The sequence below is a fragment of the Uloborus diversus genome, chromosome 10 (assembly GCF_026930045.1).
Source record: "Uloborus diversus isolate 005 chromosome 10, Udiv.v.3.1, whole genome shotgun sequence".
In the NCBI taxonomy this organism is placed as follows: Eukaryota; Metazoa; Arthropoda; class Arachnida; order Araneae; family Uloboridae; genus Uloborus; species Uloborus diversus.
Window position 1 is genome coordinate 102,708,787 of NC_072740.1, and position 27,197 is coordinate 102,735,983.

At 33.6% G+C, this 27,197-nt stretch overlaps 1 protein-coding gene across 1 annotated transcript in view; it reads left to right on the forward strand.

Annotated features, from left to right (window-relative positions):
- The first annotated feature begins 228 nt into the window (after positions 1 to 228).
- The window catches only part of LOC129231248 (tyrosine-protein phosphatase 99A-like), a 161,990-nt gene continuing 135,021 nt past the window's right edge, over positions 229 to 27,197 (forward strand). The window contains exons 1-2 of the mRNA XM_054865527.1: positions 229 to 295; positions 14,406 to 14,705. Coding sequence (XP_054721502.1) covers positions 235 to 295; positions 14,406 to 14,705 — 361 coding nt within the window. The 5' untranslated portion in view covers positions 229 to 234. The remainder of the gene's footprint in view (positions 296 to 14,405; positions 14,706 to 27,197) is intronic.

Genomic DNA, 27,197 nt, shown 5'->3' on the forward strand with positions numbered 1-27,197 from the left:
AGAAAATGATTCAAAAGCACCCTCCTTCCCCAAACAGAACTCACTTCTCCCGAACTCCTCAGCTTAATCATACACAATTCACAGTGTATACGCCCCCCGAAGCAGCTTCAGTTCCCTTAGTACCTAATTCCCCGGCGAGTGGCCTGTTTCGCGCTTCAGGCGAGGGGTGGCGCTTCTCTAGCTTTGGCGCCGGCGCCACGGGCAAACGTCAGTTGCGTCGGTGGCGGAGGAGGGATGAGGTGGCTCTGGGCAGCTGCTTGGCTGGCCGTGGCGCGCGCGGAATTCTTCGGCGGCGGTAAGTTCCTTTTCCTTCGCCTGTCTCTTGCTGTCTTCCTCGTCGACAATTCTCTTATGCCGAGCTGGATCGATAAGATGCCGGGTGCCGATCGATGTTTCTGTCCGCCGCTTCGGTTGAGAATGGTGGCTTTGTTTTGTGTCCGCTTCCTCACAATGCTGCACTTGTTCAGAGACGATTAGGTTGAGGTGTTCAGGATATTAAATTATTCGCCATCAATGATATGCAATCTTTTTTTTTTTTTTTAGTTTGTCGGTGAATGAGACCAAGTATTTTTTTTCTACAGCATCGATCTGTTATCGCTAGTGATTAGTATCGATAAAAATATTACAGCAAAACCTGTAAAATTGACCACCTGTCTAAGTTGACCGCTATTTTTAGGCACAGAATTAGATCTGTACCATATAATTCAGCCTTTATAAATTGACCACCTGTTTAAGTTGGACCATTAAAGTAGTGCACTGCAAGTGATCAACTTACACAGGTTTCCCTGTAATAAGAAATTATCATTAACCTGTGGACGATAGAGCATTAAACACTTTTGCATAATTGTCTTTGTTGAGGCTTCAAAATAAGAACCCAACCACCTGTAATGATTTGACATATGCTTTCAAACATTTTGACAGAAACAAAACTAAGTTGAAATAGCCTCTACTTCACAACATTACCATTACTTATTAAGTATTAATGTTGAGGTATTAAAACATATGTGATAAATGACAGATAGCTTGTAAGTTTAAAAGTAATTGAAATAGAGGAAGGCAAGTAAGAGAGAGAGCATTTTTTGACAGCATCGATCTGTTATCGGAAGTGATCAATATCGATAAAATAGGAGGAAGAAATTATGACTTACCTGTTAACTTGATAATATTAAATAACTTTACATAAATGTCTTTGTTAATGCTTCAAAGTAATTGTCAAAACATCTGAAGTAAAAGAGAGCCCGAGTATGATTAGAAATTTGTTTTCGTTACGTTTGACATATGCAAAACTGAAAACGAAATTGCGTCCACTTCACAATATTGCCTTTGTTTATTGAGTATATGTGAATGTATTAAAATATCGGCGATAAATGACCTGTAAGCTTGAAAGTAATTGAAATAAAAGGAAGCGTTTAGTAGGGAAACATTTTTGACAGCGTCGAGGTGTTATCGTAAATGATGAATAACGATAAATTTAGTTAAAACTTTATATATTTTAACCTGTACACTGTAGTATTACAGAGTTCTGCATTAATTTTCTTTGTTAAGGTTTCAAAGTAAGGGCCCGACTACCTGAAGTAAAAAAGGGCGGGTATGATTTGACAGATACACTGGAATCGTTTGACATGGGCAAAACTAAAAACGAAATTGCGTCCGCTTCACAATATTGTCCTTGTGCATTGAGTAAAAACGATAAGGCATTTCACATGTTGAAACATTCATGATAAATGACAGGTTTTAGTTTGCATTTAATTGAAATAAATTAAAAGAAGTAAATAAGAACACCTTTTTTTTTTGACAGCATCGATCAGTTATTGTAAATGCGAATATCGATAAACATAGTGATCAAAAATTATCATTTACCTGTTACACTGTGGAATGTTAAATGATTTTGAAGACATTTTTTTTGGTAATGTTTCAGTATTAGTGTTCAATCACTTATAATAATTGGGGCGGACAAGATTTGATTTTTGCTTTCTACACTTGACATAAAACCAAAATCGAAATTGGGCCCGCTTCAGCATAAAACCTTTGTCTATTATTGAATGTAAACGGTCAGGTATTGAGAATTTTAAAACATACAACCCCTAAAAATGTGCGAATAATTGAAGTAAAGGGCGGTAAGTAAATAAGGAAATATTTTTTTCTAGCATCAGTCTTTAACCGTAAGTGATTAACGTAGATGTAAATTCGAATGAAATATTACCAGTAACCTGCTGACATTGGAGAAATAAATAATTTACATACTTTTCTTTACTAAAGCATTAAATTAAGGGCTTATATATCTGAAGTAAAAGACCTCGGTTGGGGTGGTATAGTTTACCCTCTAATCATTTCGCCCCAGTAAAACTTTAATTATAAATATGTTTGCATTACAATATTGCCCTTGTTTGTTGAGAATGATGTTAAGGGCTGTCAACAAATGATGTCACACTTTGAGGGGGGAGGGAGGTGTAACAAGAAGTGAGACATCACGTTTTTTTAAAAATAAGAATATGTTAATGAAAAATAGCGTGACATGAGACACGGGGGGGGGGGGGAGTGAAGTGTGACACTCTGTGACTCAGGGGAGAGGGGTGTCAAAATGGTGAAAAAGTGTGACATCATTTATGTACAGCCTCTTAAAACATTTAAAATGTCAAAACATCGGTGTCGAATGATATGCAACCTATAAATTTGCAAATAATGAAAATTGAAATGAAGAAAAGCAACTAATCAGCATCAGCCTGTTATTTTAAATCAGGCTAGTCATTTCAAATTTTTCAGGGGGGGGGGATGAAGCGTGAAAACTCCGTACAAATTGGGGGGGATGCAATTGAACCCCCTAAATAACGAACCTGACTTAAATCGAACATTATCACTAACTTACGTCAAACTGTTAAATAATTTTGCGATTTTTCTTTGTAACTGCATAAAAGTAAGGGCTCAAATATCTGAAGTAGAGCAGGGCAGGTGTGATGACATTTGCTTCTAATCGTTTGACATAAACAAAACTAAAATCAAAATTGCGTCCGCTTCTAAATATTGCCCTTATTTATTGTGTATAAATGTTAAGGTGTTTAAGATATTCTGTTAATAATTTTCTTTGTAAATATTTCAAACTACTTCAGGTTTTAAATAACCGGAGCCCCAAAGCAGAATACTACTAAATTTGCTACGAACGTCGCAGAACAGATGCCTCAGCTACAGAACAATTTGGTTCAAATGTCAGAGGTAGAGGATAACTCTCTCTGTCTCTCTCTCTCTCTCAGACAAAGTTTCTGAGAAAATCTACAGATTTCTGTGAAGACAGAAGCTGCAGCTACAGAAAAGCTGCAGTAACTGCAAATTTTCTGCATATGTCTTCTAACTCAAAAAGAACTTTGCGCAAATTTCTTTAAATTGGAAGAAAATCTAAAATTCTTGGAAATTATGATAATTCGGCGGAAAGCTCGCGAAAAATGTTAAATTCGTTCAGTCATCTGCCGGAACTTTAGATTTAACTTGAACTTAAAGAAAGTTGCAGAATTAGTGCAAAATTCTATCTTGAGTTGGAAGATATTTGCAGAAATTTATCAGTTAATGCTGATTTTCTGCAGAAATTTCATATTCTAAATCAGAAAAAGGCTCTGATTTTTCGAAGTTTTAAAAACTGAAAACAGACTCCCCCCCCCTCCTGTATGAAACTATTTTAATTTAGACTCCCGATTTGTGGAAAATGTCACGTTGGTTACTTGTGTGTACAATGCTTGAAATACTTGCAGAACAATTTTGGTCGAATGATTTTACGTTGCAGAACATCGTCAAGTATTCTGCTTTGGGGAATCGGAGTATAGGCGGGCAGGTAACATTTGACATTTGTTTTGTGATTGTTTAACCTAAACAAAAACAACATTCGATATTGTGTTGTTCTTCCCTATATTGCTTTTGATCATAGAGGATAAATTTATTGATGTTTAAGAGTTAGGGCATTACAAAATCTGTGATTGATGATAAGTCAATTAATAGTTTGCAAATAATTGAAATGAGCGGAACCTAGTCTACAGAAACGATTTAAACAACAACCGGCTGCTAGCAAAGTGTACAATGTTGATAAAAATATTTATAGATATTTCATCTTATGTGTTGCTGTTGTCTATAGACTGCTACACTTAACATAATTTCCTTTTAAAATACTTCAAAGTACATATTAGCGATCTAAATAACTGATGCAAAGGAGGGAGGTAGAATGTAAAACTTGGAAATCGCTCACTAATCGTTGAACATAAACAAAAACCATAATTAAAATGACGGTCCTTTTCAGTTTTGTCTTGTTCGTAGAGGATTATTGCTTACGGTATTTAGGAGAGGACATTAAAATATCCACGATGAATGATGTAAGTTTTGCAGACAATTGAAACGATTGAAGAAAATAATATAAAAAAATACCTCTGGCATAGTTGAATTGATTATTTTCAGTGTTTTCGTGTTCGTAGCAGACAGGGGCGGATCCAGAATTTTTTGAAAGAGGGGTCAAGTTTCAGTGGTCAGCCTGTTATACCGAAAACCTCATAATAGCAGTAGCCCAGTATACGAACTCATATCCTTTGGATTATGACGTACTGGGAAGAAAAATCCTACAGAATGAAGCAAAAAAAGGTTAACATTGATTCCATATAATTATGTATTAGTGTTTCATATCTAAAAATTTAAAGTTTGAATAATAATAATAATAATAAAATTCTTGTCACTGGGGGGTCAGCTGACCCTTTGACCCTCCCCTGAATCCGCCCTTGGTAGAAGAGGATACATGTTTCTGTGTTTAGAGTATCGAAGTATACGCGATGAGTGATATGCTTGCAAATAATTGAAACAATATAAGAAAATTATACGAAGTATACTTTTGGCAGCGTTGAATTTATTACTTTTAGTGTTTTCTTGTTCGTAGGGAATAAATGCTTCTGTATTTAGAACGTGTAATCATTTCGTAATCTTGCAAATAATTGAGGCAAAAGAAAAAAAAAATACTTATGTAGAGTATTTTTGGCAGCATCGACTGTTGTTGTCAGTTTTGTCTTGTTCGTAGAGGATAAATGCAGCTGTATTTAAAACATTAACATATCCGTGATAAGTGATATGCAATTTGCAAGCTTGCAAATAATTGAAACAAATGAAAAAAAAAAGTATATAAAGAATACTTTTGGCAGCGTCGACTTCGACTTTGTTGTTTTTAGTAGTGTTTTGTTCGTAGGGGATAAATGCTTCTGTGTATTTAGAGCATAAAAACATCCGCGTTGAGGGATATGGAATTAGTAAACTTGCAAATAATTGATACGAGGGAAGAAAATTATATGAACTAATACTTCTGGCAGGGTCAAATAAATTTATTAGTAAATGATTATTACTGACATAAATATTAATCAAAAATTGCCAAAATGATTTTACCGTTAGACTGTTTAATATCTTTACATAATTTTCTTTGCACGTGTTTAGAAATATTGCGGGTCTAAAATAACTGAATTAATGAAGGTAGGTAATTGATACCTGCTCTCTAATTAGCTGACGTAAACAATAACTTAAATAAAAATGTAATTAGTTTAAGGTCACACCTATAGTGCATATGCTCCAGAAGCGGATAACGTCTTCGAAAAATAAGGATAACAAGACTTTTCCCCTACCTAGGTGACCCCACTTACAAAGGGGGAGGGGGGGGGTAATTTTTAGGGATTTTCGGCGTTTTTAGAAATATAGTTGGAACATTAATAAAAAATATACAAATCATTTGCACATCCAAGTACAAATTTTCTCGTCCTCCCGATTCATTAGCGTAGAGTAGTAAAACAGCATTCATTGTCATTGTTGGTAAATTACTGGGGGGAGGGGGGATTACATGGAGGTCGGACATTTGACGCATTGAGAAGCAAAGGGATGTAAATGCCTAAATTCAGAGTCTGGAGGTAATCAGTACAAATGGTAGGAGAACCTCTCCTCTGTTTTAGGCCAAGAGTAGCTCTGGTGGGTGCTGCTATAAAGCATGATTTAGAAAAAAAAAAAAATCAATGAAAGCCTACCTAGTATCAGAAACTAAACGCGTTTCACTCGAAATTAAAAAAAGTCCAGTTACATCCCGTTGCTTCTCACTGCCTTAATCGTTTTCATTTTTTTCTAATTGGCGCGCGTAAACATGATGATCTTAACGCAAATTCTTTAAACCCTGTTCTTAAAGTCATGTTTAAGGGTTTTGTGTCTTCTGGAGGAACTTCGAATGTCTGGGAGATAAACAAATATGAATCCGGTCTCGATTAAAATTGTAAAAAGAAAGAAAGAAAGAAAGAAAAAAGCAAACAACTGCCGTATTTCTAATTATCCTAGAGTTTTGACGTTTCAAAAAATTGTCCCTTGAGTTTTGTAAAAATATGCATTTCAATTAAAAATTGTCCTCGATTCATGAAGAAGTAGCTATCGAAAAGAATCTTTAGGAAAGCTGGGTAATATGAGACAACGCACATTAAAAAAAAAAAAAAAAAAATCTTGCTTCAGATGAAGATAATACTCACTTCCCTTCCTGCTTTTTCACCAGTTAATTAATTTTCAGAACGGCACGCTGAATATAACTATTCTAAAGGCTTTTTATGAACGATGTAAATAAAACCGGAGTTAAAATTTGAAACTCTTTCCTTTGCTCCTCTTTAGAAATTTTTGTTTCCTGTTTCAAATGAATTTAACACATATTTATATTTACAGCAGAGGAAGTTGGGGTGGTATGGGATAGCGACACAGATTAGGAATTCTGTATCGTCTTTCTTTAGAAAATACTAATTAACCTTAGAACAGCGTGGAAAGTGGTCATAGTGTTTTTTAAGCTTTACATTAAAAAAAAAAAAAAAAAAAAAATGGCAGTCACAGGATTGCCGACAGAAATGGAACAAAATAAATTTGGTATATGTGGTGTGTGTTTAATTTTCATTTAAAATTAATTGTAATCTCAAGAATTAAAATTTATAATTTGTAAAATATCAGCCACAGGCTAGTTTTTACGTTTTTCATCTATAATATTATGTAAGCTTAAAAATTTTTCTCCTGGAGAATAAATGCACTGACCCGGTTTATGATCAAACTCGCGCTCCTTCAAATTACTTACTCATTATTTGGAGACCAGAGTTGGGCAAATTTTAACTGCATGGACATTTAAAGATTAACAATTGATTAATTGGTAAACGTAACCACAACAACTAACGGTCGATCAATTATAATTGTGGAAAATTACAATTGACAATTTCTTAATTGTTAATTGTAGTGGTAACAGTTAACAATTAATTAATAGTTAATTGTAACTTACTACTGTTAACAATTAATTGATTGTTAGTTGTAGTTTGCTACAATTAACAATTGTTAACTGCTTTGTGAATTTTAATTAAAACTAACTCTTAAAAAAAATACTGGTTTTTATAATATACTGGCGCATGTTGTTGGCAGATGTTAAACTGTATACATTAAATACCTAAAGTGAAATAATTAATATGCAATTGATTTGGCTTCATTACGAGTAATAAATTATTTACTGCAGCACATGACTTTTCTCAAAAAATCTTATGGCTCCAGCAAAATTTTCTCAGAAAAGGGAGAAACTAAATTTTTTTTCCGTACTAACAAAAGCCCAAAGAATATCTGAGAGAAATTACAGAAATGTATCTTAATTACACGATTAAAAAAAAATTAAAACAACAGATCGGTCTCTGAGACCTCACGTCCCCTGTTATTTCCTTCTTTCTCATCTCCCCTTTTACGGGTTAAACTAAAACAATGGTATACAAACTTAAAACTCTTTAATTAAAACAGAAACATTACTAGCTTGCCAAGAAGAGACTAGTATCCGCGGCGAGCGAGCAATCAGCACTGAACGAAAATACGAATTCGAATAATACTTTGAACTCTATACGCTGCGCTGTACCTATTGATACATTAAGTTAATTGTTAGTTTATTTAAAAATTTAAAATCTAGACTTTTCATCAGCTTGATTCACACTAAAAAGTATGAAATAAAATGAGTATTTAATTTCTTGATTATACTTCTCAAAAATTACAGAATATACCGCGTGTTTCTTCTATGAAATTTTTAATTTAAACTTTAATGGCTGCTTTAGCATTAACGTAAATATAAATATATTAAGATGAACTGAAAGTTTTGAGCATTATAATCAAGAAATCAATTACTTATTTTGTTGGCTGCTTTAGCATTAACGTAAATATAAGCATATTAAGATGAACTGTAATTTTTGAGCAGTATAATCAAGAAATTAAATACTTATTTCATACTTTTTAGTGCGAATCAAGCTGATGAAAAAGTCTTTAGATTTTAATTTTTTAAAATATTTTATTTCAAAGTTTTTTCGTTTTATTATTTAAAACGAAAAAACTTTTGTACGAAAAAGTTAAAACAAAAAAGCATACATATGTATTAAAGGCTTATATTTAGCTTATATAATAATTTAATGGCCAAAATCCATAACACACTCCCCTTTCTTCCGCTGGCCACCCCCAATATCTTCGTCTCTCGCCCTGTTACCACACGTCCCTTCCAAAAGTCCGTTCTAAACGTCTTTACAGCGGAGTGGCCTATTGCATTGTGCCGTTAGCACACGAGGAATCTCGCATAAGTAAAAATATTTATTTTAATGGCTTATATTTAGCTTATATGATTAAATTGCTAGAACCCACAAATGTATGCTTGCTTAGGTTTAGCCTTGAAACTTATGTGCGAAATTTATTAACAAAACTTTAGTTTTATGATTACTATTATTTCATTGTTTCTGGCAACAATTGCAAGCGGAAATGTGTAAAGTTTCACCGGGTTAAATTTAACCCGGCAACCGAAAGCAATGTGAAAATTATGACGGAGAAAACAAATACAGAAAAAGTCTTTAAAAACGAAATTGAATAATACTTGGACTCTGTATCCTGCGCTGTACCTATTGATGCTCTATAAAGTTAATTGTTAGTTTTAATTGTGTCATAAAACAGTTAAAAAATTAATTGCAATTATTTTGATTGTGAGAAACGATTAATGTGCAATAATCCAATTAAACTAATCGCAAAGTGCAATTAATAGTATAATCGCTATTAAATTACAATTACTTCTTTAATCAATTAACAAGTTAAATGAAAAAAAATTCGATTAATGCCCAACACTGTATGAGACTCACGCGCTGCTGACAGCGCTACTAAAGTTCGCAGTTCCCAATGAAAGCAAAGTAGTAAAGGAACTGAAAGAAGTCGCGCATGCGCTGTACTCCAAATGTCGGTGAGGTAACGGTGTCACGAAGTAAATGTTTTTCCCCACCTCAAAAATGCTTAACGTTCCTAAAGTTTTTACTTCACTTGACTTAAAAAAAAATGTTTGGAAGTATACTACCGAGTTATCTAATATTTTGGTTGTAAATTTTTTGTGATTTTTTTAAGTTTTTCATAATTTCCTGTCAAACAGCACCTAGATTGGTTATTAACTATGATATAGTTCATATCGTTTTAATTTAATGTAATTTCTTACTCAAAATGGATTCTGTACTATTCAGAAAAGTGTCAAAGCTAACGTTTGACCATGGATGGAGCCCACAACATATAGTTCTGCACCACGGAACTTTTTTTTTACATTTTAGATTCCGAATAAATGTTTTTAGCGGCTTAATATCGAACTAAATTGTGCCATTAAGACAAATAGAAGACAACAGCAATCAATCTGACGCCCATAGGTCGCATGTGACCCGCTGAATACTTCAAATGAAATTATTCTTGAAATCATTTAAAAAAGAAATCGGATGTAACTTTTAACAACAAACTAAATTTATGCAAAATGCACACAAAATTGTAACTTATATCAAAATTTAATCTCACCAAAAATAGGTAGTATGACACACAGCTGTTTCCTTTTGCCCCAGATGGGGTAAACGGGAGCACCTAAATTGCCACCAAAAATCAGCTGGGAAGGTGAACAATATTTTTAGTAACGTTTTACATGACACGTGATACTAATTAAAAACAATTTACTTCGCTTTTGTTGTCCAGCTAAAGAAAAAAAATGTTAGATTTCGAAGCTAAAAATTTTTTTTCTTCCAGTGTCATCTTCAAAATAAGATGTGAACTGTACAATTGTTTGGAAACACGCGGAACTCTCCAAATGTCTTCGATATGAGTCTTTACTCACCAGCATTTTTGTTTCAAAAATTGCCACAACATTTCCTCATGAACGTATAGAAATTAAGAAAGGGCCTATGAAATTGTTTAATAAACGGCAAATTGTTATCTTCCCTCTATTTAATAGCATGAACTGTTATTGCAGTAAAGATAAAATACAAACTAAAATGTGCATTTGAGGGTCATTTTTCAACTTAACAGGAAATCTAAATTTTAACTAAAATAAACCAAGATAAAAAAGGTATGAAGCACAGGGGGTTGAAGGAAATTATGTTAATGCTTATTAAAGTAAAAGTTATCTCCAATTAACACTTTTTAGTCGTGGATGTGACAACATGAGAAACATCTGTCGTATGAATGCCGTATGAACTGAAAAATGACTCATGTAACTGTTTATAGCAAATAGCCAATTGTTGTCTTCCCATAATTTTATAGCATAAACTGTTATTATAAGGAAAATAAATACAAATTGAAACATGCATTTGAGATTCGTTTTTCTAGTTAACAGGTAAACACACACATAAGCACGCAATAAACGATAAATCTAAATTAGAACTGAGTGGCTGACAGCATCTACTGCACGCTCGATAAATTTTATGGCAGAACGCATTTCGTAAAAGTAGTTCAGCTTTATATTTTCAGCAATGGTTAAACATTAATTTATGAATAGCTATGACAGTAAACGTAAATTAAAACATACATTTGACAGCTCTAACGTGTGTAATAAAACATCTTTTCTAAAATTTACATGAGTTCTTAATCATATTTATGGGGTTTATGGCAGTGTTGCGCAGTGGAACTGGAACATGTTTGAAACACATAATTTTGAAACTTTTGATTAAAATGTCTATATTAAGAAATTAATTTGGAACCTCTGAAGACTAACAGTTTGAAATGTTTTCTCCGTTATTCAAGCGATTTTTATTGACTGTCGCAAAAATTATCTCTAATTTGGACTCAGACTTAAAAAAAAAAGAAAAAAGTTTAGTTAATGTAGGCGTAATAAAGACCCTAAATATATAAGATGCTTCTTTCATAGCACAAACCTTATGAAGAATATGAACCCTACTTCTATTTAATAATGCAATTAAATTTTGATAATTTAAAAAGCAATGTTTTTTTTTTTTTTGCTCAGTAACGGACGTATCTCATAATGATACGTCCGTTACTGAACCAAAAAACATGATTTAAATATTGTTTCTGGAAATCTTCAATTTAATTGCATTAGATAGAAGTATAGTTCATATTCTTCATAAGGTTCATGCAGTGAAACGAGCATGTAATATATTTTGGGTTTTCAATAGGTGTTTTGTAATAGGTGCTAAAATAATAAAAAAGGTTGTAATTAGTAACTTACAAAACTCCAAATATGATAGGTACTTCTTCATTGCATGAACCTGATGAAGAATATGAACACTACTTCTATATAATGCAATCAAATTTAGAAAGATTTTCAGAAACTTTTTTTTTGTGGTAAAAAGTACTGACAACAAGTATACCAGCAGTTTTTACTCTTTTAAATAACGTTCGATTACATTTATACGTTTAAGCGGGTAGCATTCGATCTGCAGGCCACAGTTTGATTATTGTTGGTGTAAAACTGCTAAGCTGATTGTAGAAATTGGGATTATCTACCTACATCAACTTAATAAAGAAATAAATGGGTGATCTCATCAGGGGTGGAGGGGGGGGCACCCCAAGCCTATTTGGCGCGGTTGTGCGAATGTCTTTTGAACACCTTTATGCAGTAACGTTCAAGCAAAATACAGATAACACCTGGGTTGAGGTTTTTTTCGTTAGACAAATGTAAAACGAAAAAAAAAAAAAAAAAAAAAAGCGCGTTTGGCATTTAATTTATTAAAATATACGCAATCTGTATGTTTTAAATTTTGGTGTACTTTTTACTTCACATCTCGAAGTTATTTCGAGTTAGGGCGGATGTAAGGGAGGGGGAATCGAAATTGACTTTTGAAATCTGACTTTTTCTCTTGGAAACCTTGCATTGAGCTGCTATTAAAAAAATGATGGCCAGTTTCAGTTAATCAAAGCGGTTTTACGCCAACAATTAAAAAAAAAAAAAAAAAATCTTGGAATTAAATTGAAATAATTATTGCTTATTTTAGTCTAATAAGTACTTAAAAAAAAAGAAATGAAAATGGCTGTTACGCAGTCTAAATTTATAATATTTGATGTACTGTCCAGAAAGCAAGATGTTTATTTCTGGACTTCGTATTAATCAATATTTAGTTTGTTTCTGAAGTAAATGTTTTAAAATGGAGAAACTTGTGAAAACCCCACTTTGCCGAGATAGTGGGTTTTTTCAGGTATGTCTGCCCGGAAAAAAAAAAAAAAAGAACGAGCGAGTTTTTTCGGGCTGGGGCCGGTTTGACGAACCTTACCTTTGATATGATGATGTGTTTTTGGAAAAAGAACATATTTTAAATATTAAAGTTAACGTCTCTCTAAATTATGAATAATTATTAAAAAATTTTATGCCTGTGAAAACATGACAACATAGTACTGAATATATTTCTAAACTGAAGTAAAGAATATTCATCCTTAAAATTGGAAACTGAAATCATTTCCGGTAAAATCAAAAATTCTTAAATACGGAGCCGTTACAAAAGGCATTGAATTTAATATCTAAAACAAAGACGTAGTCTCTCTAAAGCTTTTTTTTTTGAATTTAACTCACAAACAGTTAAATAAAAGGGGGGGGGGAGAACCGGGTAATTATGGTGAAGTCGTTACATTTTGGAAGTAAAAAGTTAACCTAAATTACTGTCTACAACATATAAATATTTCGCATATCTAAATAACATGCAAATGTGCTTGCCGTATTTTTTTATGTATGGGGAAAAGGAAATTTCTTGCGCCTCGTATGCTCAACCTAGTGTACTATAGACTTATAGATATACCGAAATAGCATTCACGGCTCCACATTGAGAAGGAAAATGCTAATATAAGCATTTTTAAAATCACTTCTTTTCAGTGTAAAAAACTGCGCATTTGAATCGCATGTTTAGACACAACAAGTCTTTCCTTTTAGGTTCTCAGCGAAACGCATTAGTTGTTTCATTGAGCAGTATAATTTCACCGTAGCCAATAGGTAGATATAAGGAAGGATTCAATTTTTCTTTTTGGTTAGAGTTTTTTCTCTCTTCATTTGGAGCATTTTTGATCGGTAGAGCTCGGCGCCTTTTTGTCTCTTGCGCCGTCGTGCGAGCACGACCTTGCACATAGGGACGGCACGGCCCTGGTTCTCATTTACCCTCTAGTCTCTGGGATAAGAGGAAACATCATTTCATTCGCTAACAAACAGTTATGAAATCAAATTTTTAGTACCGTGTTACTCTCGTAGAGTGTAGTCTTTGGACACAATACACAATATTTTATCTCTCAATTCATCCAGAAGAAAGGGAAATTAAAAATTTTAAATTCTGTTCCCTTTTACCCCAGCCGGTCATACCTACCAAAGATTTGAATAAATAATTTTGTGCTTGAAAAGTAAAATAATGAATAACAACGTTTAATTGTACAGAATTGCAGATTACTGCAGACATAAATGTTTCGCTGTTACAAGGACCACCTTTTACAATGCAAAAGATGGCAATGCAAAGCTTATGGATGAAAAGATATTCGACAAAAGCCTAAGATTGTATCGGATGTCTTTTCATCCATAAGCTCATTTCTTTTGTATTAAAAAAGGCAATTACTTTCCTTGCTTCCATTTTCCTTTGCTTTCCTTGTAACGTCCGCAGTAATCTGCAATTTTGTGCAATTTTACGTTGTTATTTTTTATTTTACATAACTACCTAGTTTTCGGCGTGTTTAGATTTTACGGTTGATTTTAACAACTTATTTCGTGGTCGCAAAGATGGAAAGATCCTTTAAATTGTTGATCTTGTTTGGTGGGAAGCTGTTTGCTCACTATGCAACCACCTCAGTTTGAAAAGCTTCCCGCCAAACAAGATAAACAATTTATAGGACCTATCCATATTTCTGAGTTATTGAAGATGGGAGGAGGTTCTAACGGAAGTAGGTGTGATGAAAGAGGAGAACAGGAAGGATGATAGTTTGTCAGATACTTGGCGGGGAAAATAGATATTATAGCTTTTTAAGGCTGAGGGTTTTTGGTTTAGAATGAAGACCTTATTTTTTGTGGGGAAGAGATAAAGGTTTTCTTGGCCGGGAAATTTTTACAACAGAGCTGTTTTTGATGATTCTATTATTTCAATGGAGACTTTTTCTCCTTTTAGCTGAAGAAGAGCCAGAAGAGGATCCTCCGGAGCCGGTATTTGTGCGTGCAGGGGCGAATGTGACCCTGCCCTGCACGGGAGGTATAGAAAGTACTCCCGTGCGCAGTCTCTTTTGGTGGAAGGACTATCGTAAGATAGTAGAGGTTCACGATGAGCAGACCACAGTCTGGGAGGCTGAGCCTCATCTGAATCTGCTTGGAGAAGCCCTTTTCTTGCGCAACGTCGTCTACTCAGATTCAGCAGATTACCAGTGCCAAATTAATGGAGAGCAGAGAAGCGCTTTGCGTCTGCTTGTTCAAGGTAAGATAAATATCCTTTAACTTATTGCGTTAATTCTAATGAAGTAAATACGCTATTAGGAACACTGGCACTGATTTCTTGTATGTGGGCGATTAAGTATCTGGGCGCTTGCCCTAAAGCCCTAGATTGTAGCTTAAGTAACGACACGTCCACCATCTTGGGGCTAAACTATGTTTTTTCTATGTCTGCTATAGTGACGTAGCTTGTTTTGCTTCTTGATTTTGGTTTCTAATTAACGCCACGTCAATTTACAGTCAAGAAGCACCACGCTCAAGAAGCAAAACATGCTACTTTACCGTAGCAGACATAGAAGAAAGCATCGTTTAGCCCAAAGATAGCGCATGTATCGCTACTTATTCTACGATTCAGGGCTTTAGCTTGACCGATCGTGTATAGAAATCTTTCAGTTGTACAACATAAGTGCTTACATACACTTATTTGAACACACATAACTCATCGACTTATCGAATTGTATTGACAAAACAAAATCAAATTGATTTTAACACCCCAATGTGAATGTGTTGTGTTCAATTGATCGTCGTCAATCGACGTCAAGTTTATCACGTCTAATATATAGGTTAAAAGAGATTCAAGTGCGGTATGTTGCATTTCACAGCCAAATAGCAAACAAATTCATATCAAAACGGGCAACTGCAAACACATAAAACTTTTACATCTGCTTATGTACATCACTCAAATCGTTTCTTGATTTTAACCTATACAATGTGCACAAAAATGACAGAATGGCAAGATTTCATTCATCGAAGTAAATTCCACCATGAAACATTTTTTTAAAAAACATTTTAAAGCCAAATCTTATTTTTCACCGTGGTGCCATTCTATCAGCTTGGCTCCATCAAGCTGATCGAAAGAACTCGCGACACCCGTTGTCGTTATCATTCGCATTATTGAATCGCCTAATATATCGGAAATGTATCGAAGTTTGAAAAAGATGGAATTTCGATTCTAGTAGGCTAATAATATAGAGGGGTGAAACATCCACAACAGTGCTTGGAACTTTACCTAGGTTAATCGAACTTATTTGTAGATTTTCTGTTAACTATAAATGTCTGAGTTCAATGTGCCATTTAATTTAGAAAGAATTCAAAGCGCATTGCATTGCACCCCGAAGCCCCCCGTGCCTACCGCGTTTGCAGTTTACCAGTTTTAGATGCCCAAAATGACTCGGACAAATGGGGCCACAGGGACAGTTCAACCCCAACTCGACCCCATAGGAAAAGACGCGCTTTTGCCGAGAGTCTGAAACCGAGAACATAGCTGTGTTTATGCCAGGTGTGATTATAAAGTTTAACTCAAAGCGCATCGCTCCCTTGAAACTCCAACAACAACATTCATCCTTTATTATACCAAAAACTAAACTTCCAATATGTGCAAGAATTCAATCAAACTAGTAATGAATATCTGGTCTGAAGTCTGGTGTAACCCATATCTTTTCGACGCTTGGGTCACGTATTTGCCCTATGTCTGAACCGGTTTTGTATATTGTTAGGCAACACAGTTTGTGTTACCACTCTTTTGATTCTGCTTTCAAATTCGACATCTAATTAAAATTGCATGCCTTAGCTATGATAGATTACTGAAACACAGAGGGATTAGTGTTACTTACATTTCTAAAAGCAATGCCTATGAAAGGCATTGCATTTTTCAATACTATTTTTCTCAATACCTATTTTGGATTTATAACACCTTTCACTCCACTAACACAGATTTATGTTTTCATCCGTCACTTAAGGATCCCAACTATATTATCATCTTTATGCGTGTTGTCGACAATAATTGACTCACGTTATTTTAGCATACTCTCTGAAGATAGACGAATATTTGCATGTGTTTAGCATTTTGATGACTATGAAACACGAATCGTCATTGCTTTTCTTGATTTACCATTATTGATTGGAGGTATTGTGTGACGTCTTCGACAAACCAGTGCTGCTGATAAGAGACGCCATTTGACGTGTATAAATAAATCAGCTTTATTGACTAGGTATTAGACAATTAAACTACCTTATAGATCATAATCTCTTCCATTAGCTTTGTTTATCTTACTCGAACTAAGGTTACTGTTTATATCGAGCTAACTTATCCGACATTTTGGTTCCAAAAAGTGATACCACTAGTATGTGCTTCAAAATACCGTTATAAAAACTGCTAACTAAGCCTTGGATATGTTGCTTGCAAGGACATCCCGATGGGAGGTCACTGGAGGTCACTGTGACTTCCCAAAATTTTCTTATTTTGCAAATTTTGTCTGACAATTCGACAAAATTGTCATCATTCGGCAAAATTTGGAGTTCCATTCGGCAAATTGAGAGTTTCTGCCTTCCCAAAAATTTAACTTCGAGGCGCCCCTGATTGCTTGATTGATGTTTGGCTATTTTAGTCTATAACAGGAGAAGATTTCATTTATTCACATTTAAAGCAAATCATATATGAAAATGCAATTGTTCTTTACAGGAAACATGTCCTAATAAGCTATTATTAAATTTAAGGAATGAGTTTTCTTGCTACATATCCTCAAAGTGGAGTGTTTCGCAACTGCTCATTATTTTTTTACCGCGTTCGAGCCAGCTACTATAATAACGTATTTTCCAATGCATGAAACGAGGATAAACCCAGAGCTTCCTTGAAACCAAAATGTCGGATACGGAAGCCTGTCCTCTACTGTGGCTCTAACTCGAACTGACATGCGATAGGTAGTGTTAAATTTGTGACTCTGTAAACGCGATACTGTTAGGTTCCTTTTCACTTTAAGTGTCTGTGTCATGCAAACCATCATTATCCTAGAAGACTCATACTAAAATATGTTACTTAAAAGTTTTTTGTAATTACATTTTGTTGTGAAAGTTGCTTATATTTTTGGTACCTACAATTACCTTATTCAAGTTTCAACTCTTATGAAATGATAATTTCTGAGCGTAAAAGTTAAGTAAAATGGGATTCGTGTTTGACGTTCTTGGGAACCTCATTTGAACAGCTTCCCTCATTCACAAAATAAGAGATTTGGATTGAAATGACAAATTTAAATTTCTTTATAACAATAGTATTAATAATGATAGAAATAATAATGATAATTATTATTTCTATCAGTATTAATAATCATTAAGATAACAAGAGTAATACTTATTATTATTATCTTATTACTTTAGTGGGAATAAAACTTTAAGTAAAAAAAAAAGAGCGAGCCCTAGTTTTAAAGACAGGTAGAAGTATCTGCATGAAGTTTGTTGGAGATCATTTATGGAATTTCAAAAGTGAGAACTTTATTTAAACTAGATGTGTTGCCCGGCGTTGCACGGTCTACCTCGAAAATAAAAGTTGTGTCAAATGATGCATGTTCAACAATCAGACTTAAATAAAAGAAAAAAAAAACTAAAATTTTCCTTCAACGTGTGGAAAAGGGCAGTTTCATTACTAAAAATTTAAATTTAGACCTGTTTGGATTTTTTTAAATTCCAAAATTCAGTTATTGTTATTAAGAGGCGTAAACATTCCATTTCACTGGTTTTCTGGCGGGGGAGGGGAATTGGAGAAGCCCCCCTCCCCCGTGCGAATTCCTTAAGCATCAATGGACCTCTGTACCTAGTTTGGCAAAGATTCGAAATAAACTGGATTTGTATAAGGAAAACCCCCTATGAGAATTCCTGAGCCGCAAAGGACATCTGTGCCGAATTTGGAAAAAATCCGATGTAAACTGAATTTGTATAAAGAACAAATACGAACATACGTTCATTATTTATTTTTAAAAGAAAAAGAATTTTTTTTTTTCTTAACGCCTCAAAAATCGAGCGTAAAATTTTAAGAATAAATGTAGTAGTGAGAAAAAGAGCAGAGAGCATAAATTTTCTTGAAAAAAAAACAAAAAAAAAAACCGTGTTTGGGTGTGGTTATCTTAATAGGTAGGTCCAACAAGTTCAAAAAAGTCACCCGAGTGAAGTATTTTATGCAGTGATCATTTATTCCTTTACATTAAATCAACTGGATTGAATAATGTTATTTCCCCTGAACATTGGAACCGCAATAAATTCTTAATTTTACTTTAGAAATAATTTATGAATACGAAACCAATATATTTCATATTTTATGCGTATTCTCAAACGGCATCACTATCGAAATGTCGTTTTAGATATTTTTATGTTATCATTTTGTGTTAAATTAAGTCTAGTCTAGACATGGTGCAAAGAGCCTCTGACGTTTTTCATGCAAAGAAATCAAACCAAATGAAAAAAGATATGCTTTGAGTAGACTTACCAAATTTTTTTGTTTACAACCCTGGACATTTTGACGATGAGCTCGTTGCTACTGAGTTTCTGTTTTCTAAAGCTCATGCTTTTTTTTCCTATGAAAAATTTAATTGAAATTTATTAGAAGACTTAACATTTTCCTGAAATATTGTACTCAGAAAGATTGATTTGTCGTCTGACTCAGTTTTAATTCTCATTAGACATGAGTTTTTTTAAAAGGCTTATGTGATTAAATTTTATCAAAAAACTCGTAACAAGAAAGTTTTAAACTAATTTTAATGCTTAACAGATGTATAACAATATAAGCTAAAAGTCTCCCCCTTTCTTCAATGTAAATATTCCCTATAACTGAAAAAAATCTCTCAATTGGACCAAATGGTTTAAGTAAGCACATTGTAAATTCAAATATTTTGGAAATATTAATACGTACATAACTAGTTAAATGTGGGCAATGTGAAATAGTTGAGATGACCTAGGGGTGCCCACCTAGGGGCAGACTGTGCCATTGAAATTTCTGCGGTATGGGGTATTTTTTCTTGTTTTTTTTGGGGAGGGGGAGCTCTTGCTTTTAGGGGTCTTCACGATACTTGGGGGGGGGGGAGGTGCGCCCTTGCTCTTTGGGGGCACCCCTGGATAACCTACCTTTTTCAAAACAAAGAAACTAGAAGTTTGTTCTGAAAATTACGGTATATTCAAAAAGAATCATGTAGTTTGCAATAAAATTCGAATTGAAGTAATATTTTTCATTTTTGGCAGTTCATTTGTGCTTGGAAATTTTCCACTAAAATAATTCATGGGGCAAAGTAAAGATAGTCCTATTTTTCTAACCAATTTTTTCTGTGTTAAAAGTATTTTTAATCCGAATGGATGAATAAATAAGCGAATCAATGAAGAAATGTAAAAATAATGAAACAATGAATGAATGACCAAACATATAAATTGATATATATATATATATATATATATATATATATATATATATATATATATATATATATATATATATATATATATATATATATATATATATATATATATGAGAAAAATTGATGAATAAATAATAAATGCATAAGAAAATAAGTGAATTTCGCCCTCTAATCTTCCTCCTATCTCTTCTGTCTATTTCGGAAAAAAGTCCATAAGTCTATTAAACCATATATCGTTAAGAAGACTATTGAAACAATCTAGTTTCAGTTGATAGAACTGATGGCATAAAGTTGCAACTCGTTTTTACATTTTTCGATTAATTTGACATCACACCTAAACAAACCAAGTGCAATCGCTGGTTCGGTTTATTTAGCTTCGATTGAAATACAATATTTATCTTACCAGGAATATAAAATGTGTGGAAATAATTGATTCACACGAGACTGACAACAATGCAAAAACAAACCGTTGCTCCGTATTTACATTCGAATGTTTTGCTGTCACAAAAAGATTTCAGGTTTCAAACAACACGCATCACTTCCTGAACTTTAGTGCTGAAATTTTATAAGTTCTTTTCAATTTTGACAACCGCTAGGTAACACTGGTGTGTAAAAAACGTTGAGACACAAAATTGAGAGATTGCACCAGAGACCAGCGCACGTGACGGTATTTTTTCAAAATTACACAACAATCTGAGAAAATTTTAAAACTTTTGAAGCATAAAATATTTTAGATAAAAAAAATAATAATAAAAAAAGTGAGTAACAATATTTTTCTTAGGACTCAATTCACTTTTAAGTTTTATTAAGTTAACTGGAGGAATTTCTGAAAGATGCTAAAAAATTTTACGGATTTTTTTCGTGGCATGAATCTAAAGGAAATAATATTGAATGATTATTTTGCAATCAATTGATGGTAACATGTTCCAAAATGTTTTTCCTCGCTATTACTTTTTGCAATAACAATGAGTTTTTCTAAAAGTTATTGATTGGCTGCACCGCAATGTCAAACTTATTAATAACGGAGCAGAAAGTTTTTTTCCCTCCGAAGATCCCATAATGAAAGATTTTGACGTTTGACCAGTTATTGCAATGGCCTCATGAATTATTACTCCTCATGAATTAGCTGATCGATTCCCCATCACAACTAAACCGTTCATAATGCATCACGAAAATGTTCTTTAGCATTGATCGTACTGGAAAATTTTTGTAGAGACTTTTGCTATCAGTATATCCTCTTGTTGATCATGAAATCATTTTTTTTTTAAATGGTGTAATTTAAGTGCTGAAGATGTACTTAGTAAGAACTTCAACTGGGAATATATGCCAATTCAAGATCTAAATCTATGAAAAACATGTAACTGTCTGCCTTTCAGTTTAATTTGGCACCTGTGTTCTAAAATCAAGGCATAAGAAATATATGTCGCAAGAAATGTAAATGTCGTAAGAAATGTACACACAAAGAAAAAAAAATCTTTTTTTTTTTAAAAACACATAACTTGTATAGAGAGAAATTTTTACTGTGACGAATTGCGATCAATTACGTGCTGCTTATGTAAGAGTTAGAGCAGTTATGGTTCCCTAATTGAACTTTCATTCTTTTCAATATATTTCTTTAAAATAACCAAAATTTAGCACCTAATTGACGGTTGGAATTTTTTTTTGTGAGTCAAGGGTTGGAAAACAGTTGAAGTTACTTACAGATGAATTATTCATAGGATTTTATTTGGTGCATAGAAAATAGTTTAAGCTCTTGCTTTCTAGATTTTGATGAAAAAAAAGTAAGAAAAGAAAAACAAGAGAAACAATTAGAGAATAATAATAATTATAATTATTTTAAAATAAACTAGAAAATCGAGTTTAGCAGTTCATATTTGTTTTCTCCCCATAATTCATATTCCTGTTCAATCAACGCCGATTATCTTCAGGGTGTGCCCTTTAAATTTATTGCATGGCAGCTAATGCGATTGGTCATTCAATACATTTTGTTTTAATACATCGTGAAGGCATTTAAAAAGTTTTTAACGAAACTACTGCCGGTGTTAAATTTCAATGTATGCATAAGAGAGCTTGAAGAATGGCGAGGGGTATTCCTTATTCTCACCTCGTATAAGCTGTTCACTTATCTGATAATACTCCTTTAATTTTCTTTTTATTGAGGAGGGTGCAGCATAAAGAACAGAATAGCCACAGCACTTGTTGAAGGTATTGAAGCATTCAAGGTTAGGATCACAGTTAAGGTTAGGATCACACAATTTTATTTTGCATTCGCTGAAGTGTGGACTCGGAGATAAAAATAGATGTTTAATGCCAAGTATACTTCCCTAAACCTTATAAATAGTATCATCAAGTCAGAGTAGGCAAAACGATTTACTGTTTACTAGTACATTTTTAGGAAACTACTTGTTACTGCCTTATAACAGGTTGAAAGGATAAATGCCTTTCCTTTAGTACTCGCGCAACTTGAAGTAGGAGATGCTGCAAAATATTGGTTGTCATTCATATGCTATAAGTGGGCTTTGTATAAAACAGATACTCTCAATTGTGTGCGAAACTGTTGAGTACCTTTGAAAAGTTAAGTTACTGCGCAATTATTACACATACGCATTGTATAATTTTAAAAATCTTATTCCAGAGATATAATGCGAGATAATGTTCCGATGCAATGTGAGTCAGTATAACAGCTCCATAGAGCTGTGATACTGACAATACATTGTGATAACAACTCTATAAAGCTCTTATCACTATATCTGTGCTATGTTGACGCTGCATAATTTTTTTTGGCATTTTAGTGCACAAATGAGGCAGTGAAAAGCAAAGGGATGTAAGTGGACATTTTCAAGTTATGAGTAAACGCGTTTAAAGTTGTGGTGCTTGGTAAGCTTTCATTGCATTTTTTTCTAAGTCATGCTGTATAACAGCACTAACCAGGGCTATTAGTACAATCTCTTGCCCCAAGACAGAGGAGAGGTTCACTTACCATTTGTACTGGTTATCTCAAAATTTTTAATTTTGCCACTTACATCCCTTTGCTTCACACTGCCTCAAATTATCACGAATGTTGCAGATAAGTTCAGAAATCTTAATAAAGATGAGTGTATATTGTTTAAGGGCGTTAATGTGACGCCATATTGCACAATATCATGAATATTGCAGATAAGTTCGGAAGTCTTAATAAAGTTAAGTGCACTTAGCTTAAGGGCGTTAATGTGACACACTATTACAGTTTCTTCCCCTTACAAACTGTTTGGAGAGCGAAGGCAAGTCTATAAATAAGCTTTGTTGGATTTCCCAAAATTTATCTTCTAAATTAAAGGAAACCATTTATTCTTTTTCCATTCACCCTGAAAACGGCGAAATCGGCCGTCTTCGCCGTTGAATTTATGTGAGGGGAGAAACTAAGCGAAAAGAATTCTCCCTGGAGCAGGGTGTGCTGAAGAACTTGCGATCGATTGTAATGGATTGGAAAGACTCCCTCTCTCCTCATCTAGAGGGCAGGATTCGATCAGTGCATGCTCCTTTGGACTTAAAGAATCTACAAGAGCTGAAGAAACCCCTGCAGCCTGTCTTTCGCAGCAAGAATAGATAAGACATTTCCATGAAGCCTTGTTTCAGAAATTTGAATTATTTGCATTTTTTACGAGAACCATTCATTGTATCCAAAAGGTTTTATGCATGCATTTATGTTTCCAAGCAAAGTTGGTGCACAAAAATGTAGTGAAGTGCATGAGTATAGGACAAACGGTATTGTTTATTTTCAACAAAGCTGGGTTTACCTTAGAGCATGCTTGATAGCGAACAGAATTTAACCTTTTAATTACTTATTTGTATCGAAGACAATGTTTTGTGATGCGTGATTTCTTGGTAGCTGGCATTTCAATTTCAAAGTGTCTTGTTCTGAGTAACACAATTTGATTCAATTATTTTTCTATTAATAAATAGAAGGACAAAATTTTAAAATAAACCCATTTGTTTCAAACTTAACTTTTGGTAGTTAAATGATTTGCCACGTATTTCGTGTTTTTTCTTCAACATTACTAATTAATTATATGCAATTCTTATTTTTGTCTCAATTTAAAGTGTTTAAATTAAAGTAATGAGTAGTAAATCCCATTATAACATTGAACATATATCTTTTTACTTGAATTTTGTATATGAAAATTGCCCAATTGAACTTGGCACCTGACAAATAAATAAAAGAAATAAAATTGGCAAGCACTTTAAGTTAGTGTCTGTGTTTAAAGGGGTACAATGTTTTCTCGACCCACAAGAATGACCCATTCCTTGAATAAGAAGGCGCGTAACGCATATAGTTAGCACTTCTCCACGAGTGTCTTCAGAGAACTTTCCAGCATAAAAGAAGAAAATCGCTGCTTTCGAATCTGGTTTATCCGTATGGGGGGGGGGGGGGGGGGGGTTGGCTTGATAATCAAGGTGAAATCTTTATCTCTGTTCTAAAGCAGAGGATTACAGTAGTCTGATGATGAATCGCATCAGCTGCCGGGTTGAATTTGCTTTCTGTCTAGTGACTGTGTCAATTAATCCTTTTAAGGTGATCCAGTAGTTAGGCCGTTCTGCTGGACCTTGCAGCTTTGCGTCCGGAAATTTTTGTTCTCTTTAACCTCACAGCATTTATTAAGTTACAAATAGGGATTTTAGGCTGTAAGAATGGATTACACTAAGAAAGGCTGCCCATATTTACACGTACACCACCGAAGATAGATGGCAACTTTCACCTGTAACCTAATGGCGTCAGGCGACTAAAAGCGTGCTGTTTAAAATGAGTTGGAATCTTCATTTCCCGGGTATCGCTCTGAAATTACTCAAAATTAACCCTAAGAACATGAATAAGAAACGGTTTTATACATCTGTTTAAAGTAGCAGTACTGAAAAAAAAAAAAAAAAAAAAACACCTAATGGTACAATTACTCGCGATGCATTCACATTACTTCCCCGTTCCCTCCCCCCCCCGCAAATACCCGTTTTTACATCTTTTCCTATATGATTAAAAAGTTAGTAATCAAATGTCAGGTTGATTTTTATTGCAACTTGCTTCAAACTTGCAAAACTATTCTCACTGCCATCTGACTCTTCGCTATTTTGTCCTTTACATTTTTTTCTCTCTCCTTTTATAAACATGATTATCCAATGTGTGAAATTATATTAACCTCCAATGAAAAGCGTTGTCAATTTTTCCTTTACAGAAAAAGCAAAGACGTGACAATGGTTTATTCACACTTCGAAACACAAAAAACCTAGAGCGCGTGACATTGAAAAGAGGAGAAGAAATTTTGTTTTCATTATTTATGAAACTCATTGTTTTTAAAATTTATTTTTAAGTCAAAAAATTGTTATTATTATTTTTTTAAATTATTATTATTATTATACTTTAAAAAATACTGTACAATATTGAGTTGTCAAGTTTGTATCTTGGACTCATAAAACTTATTCTTAATTACTTCATAAACATTCTCTACAGGTATCACGCACAAAATTGAGCTTCAAAAATTTATAAACTGAGTCGGGGAAAAATGATGAATTAGGGTGTATAATTATGAAAATTATGCTTTAGACTTATTTATTTTTCTAATGAAATTCTTGATTATATTTTATTACGACTTCAAAACCCGTGATCCTTTATGCATCATTAGTTTTTCATGTAAAAAAGCAAATACTAAGGATACGTAAGTATCGTAATAAGTTAAAGAAGCCTTTTTGAAATTAACTTCTTTCAAAAATTTTGTAACATCATACAATTGAAATAGCCAGACATTTATGGGGACCACACTTCAACCTATGCTCTTGATAATGTGTGAGGAACTGATTAAGTTAAACAGATCTCAGAATAAATAAATACAATAAATACACGTTATTGAAATTGATAAAAAATAAATTACTTCAGAAAATTCATTTATCAAGAGGGGGAATGATTAAAGTACGTTTACCATTTTAACTCGAGCTTAAGTTGAGCTCCTTAACATTTGTTTTCTGAGAGAAAGTAGTGAAATTTATAACCTTTTCTTTCTATTTTTTTTAAATATTTTGAACAAAAATTGTCCCATTTAAAAGTGGTGTCTTAGTTGTTTATACATTTAGCTCAGTTTGTCACTCACTCAGACATTAATTGAGTCATAAAACACTACTACTTCAGTAGACAGTGAACGCATTAGGACTCGTTTTGTAGAAACATTTTCACGCAACAAAAATGTAAGTTTCTTCGTATGTTATTTTTGAAATTAATTCTGGAAATTATTTTTTACATACTACTTACTAGTTATATTTATACTTTATACTAGTTACCTGAAAACAACAATCTTTATACTTTATACTAGTTACCTGAAAACCACATTTGGTTTATACCCTTATTTTAAGTAAAATTGGGGGAAAATTCAGGACCATTTTTACTTGGCAGCAGAAAATGTCGGAAAATGAAACTATTTCAGCTAACCAAGACTCGAACTGGTTTTGTAAACCGAAGAGTGTTTATGAATTTAGTCAGTATTGAAAAAAACTGAAAAAGAAACTGCCACATAAACATGTCTATTGAGGCGGAGACTGGTAAATCTTTGAAGTTAAATATTTGTCGTACATTTGCCGAAGATGAATAAAAGTTCTGTCTAACACTGGTCGAAAGATGTGTGGCCTTGGGTGCGATCATTTATGTTTGGGTTGATCGTGCCAAACTCGTAGATCGTGAAAAATTAGCGGTTTTCATCAAAATTGAATCATTTAAGCTTCAGCCGATTGAAAATCAACTTATAATTGCCAGGCTATTTTAATCTAGGAGTTTTTTGTGGACTGGGTTTCTATGTGGATATACGCATTAAAAAAGAAAAAAAAAATTCTGTTGCGCTGGGTTTGTAACTACGTAGTTAAAACGTTTTAAATTATAAATAAATCAAAATAAAACCAAGCTTCATTTATCAATTTTTTTACTATGCCAATATTTTCAGCTCTATTTCTTATAGCATATTGGGTTATCTCCGTGTTTCAGGTATTTTTTGCGTGGGCGTTTGAAGCAATTCTTTTGACAACTGAAGACTGATCGAGCTGATTTTCAATTCAGTACAAGTTGTTCGCCTTGATCCTTCACTCTTTATACAGAAGTGATTGATCTTTGACAAATGTGTGGGCATTTTTTAATCGGTTTCTTCAAACTCTTGCCTCAAGCAATTCAAAAGTCGTTCACATGAGAGCTTTGGCAAATGTTCTTATTTTACAGTGGTTTGGTGTCAAGCTGTTTTAATTTATTACAAACGATGTAAATTCTGAACTTAGTGAGGTTCTGTTAGTCATATCGTGCT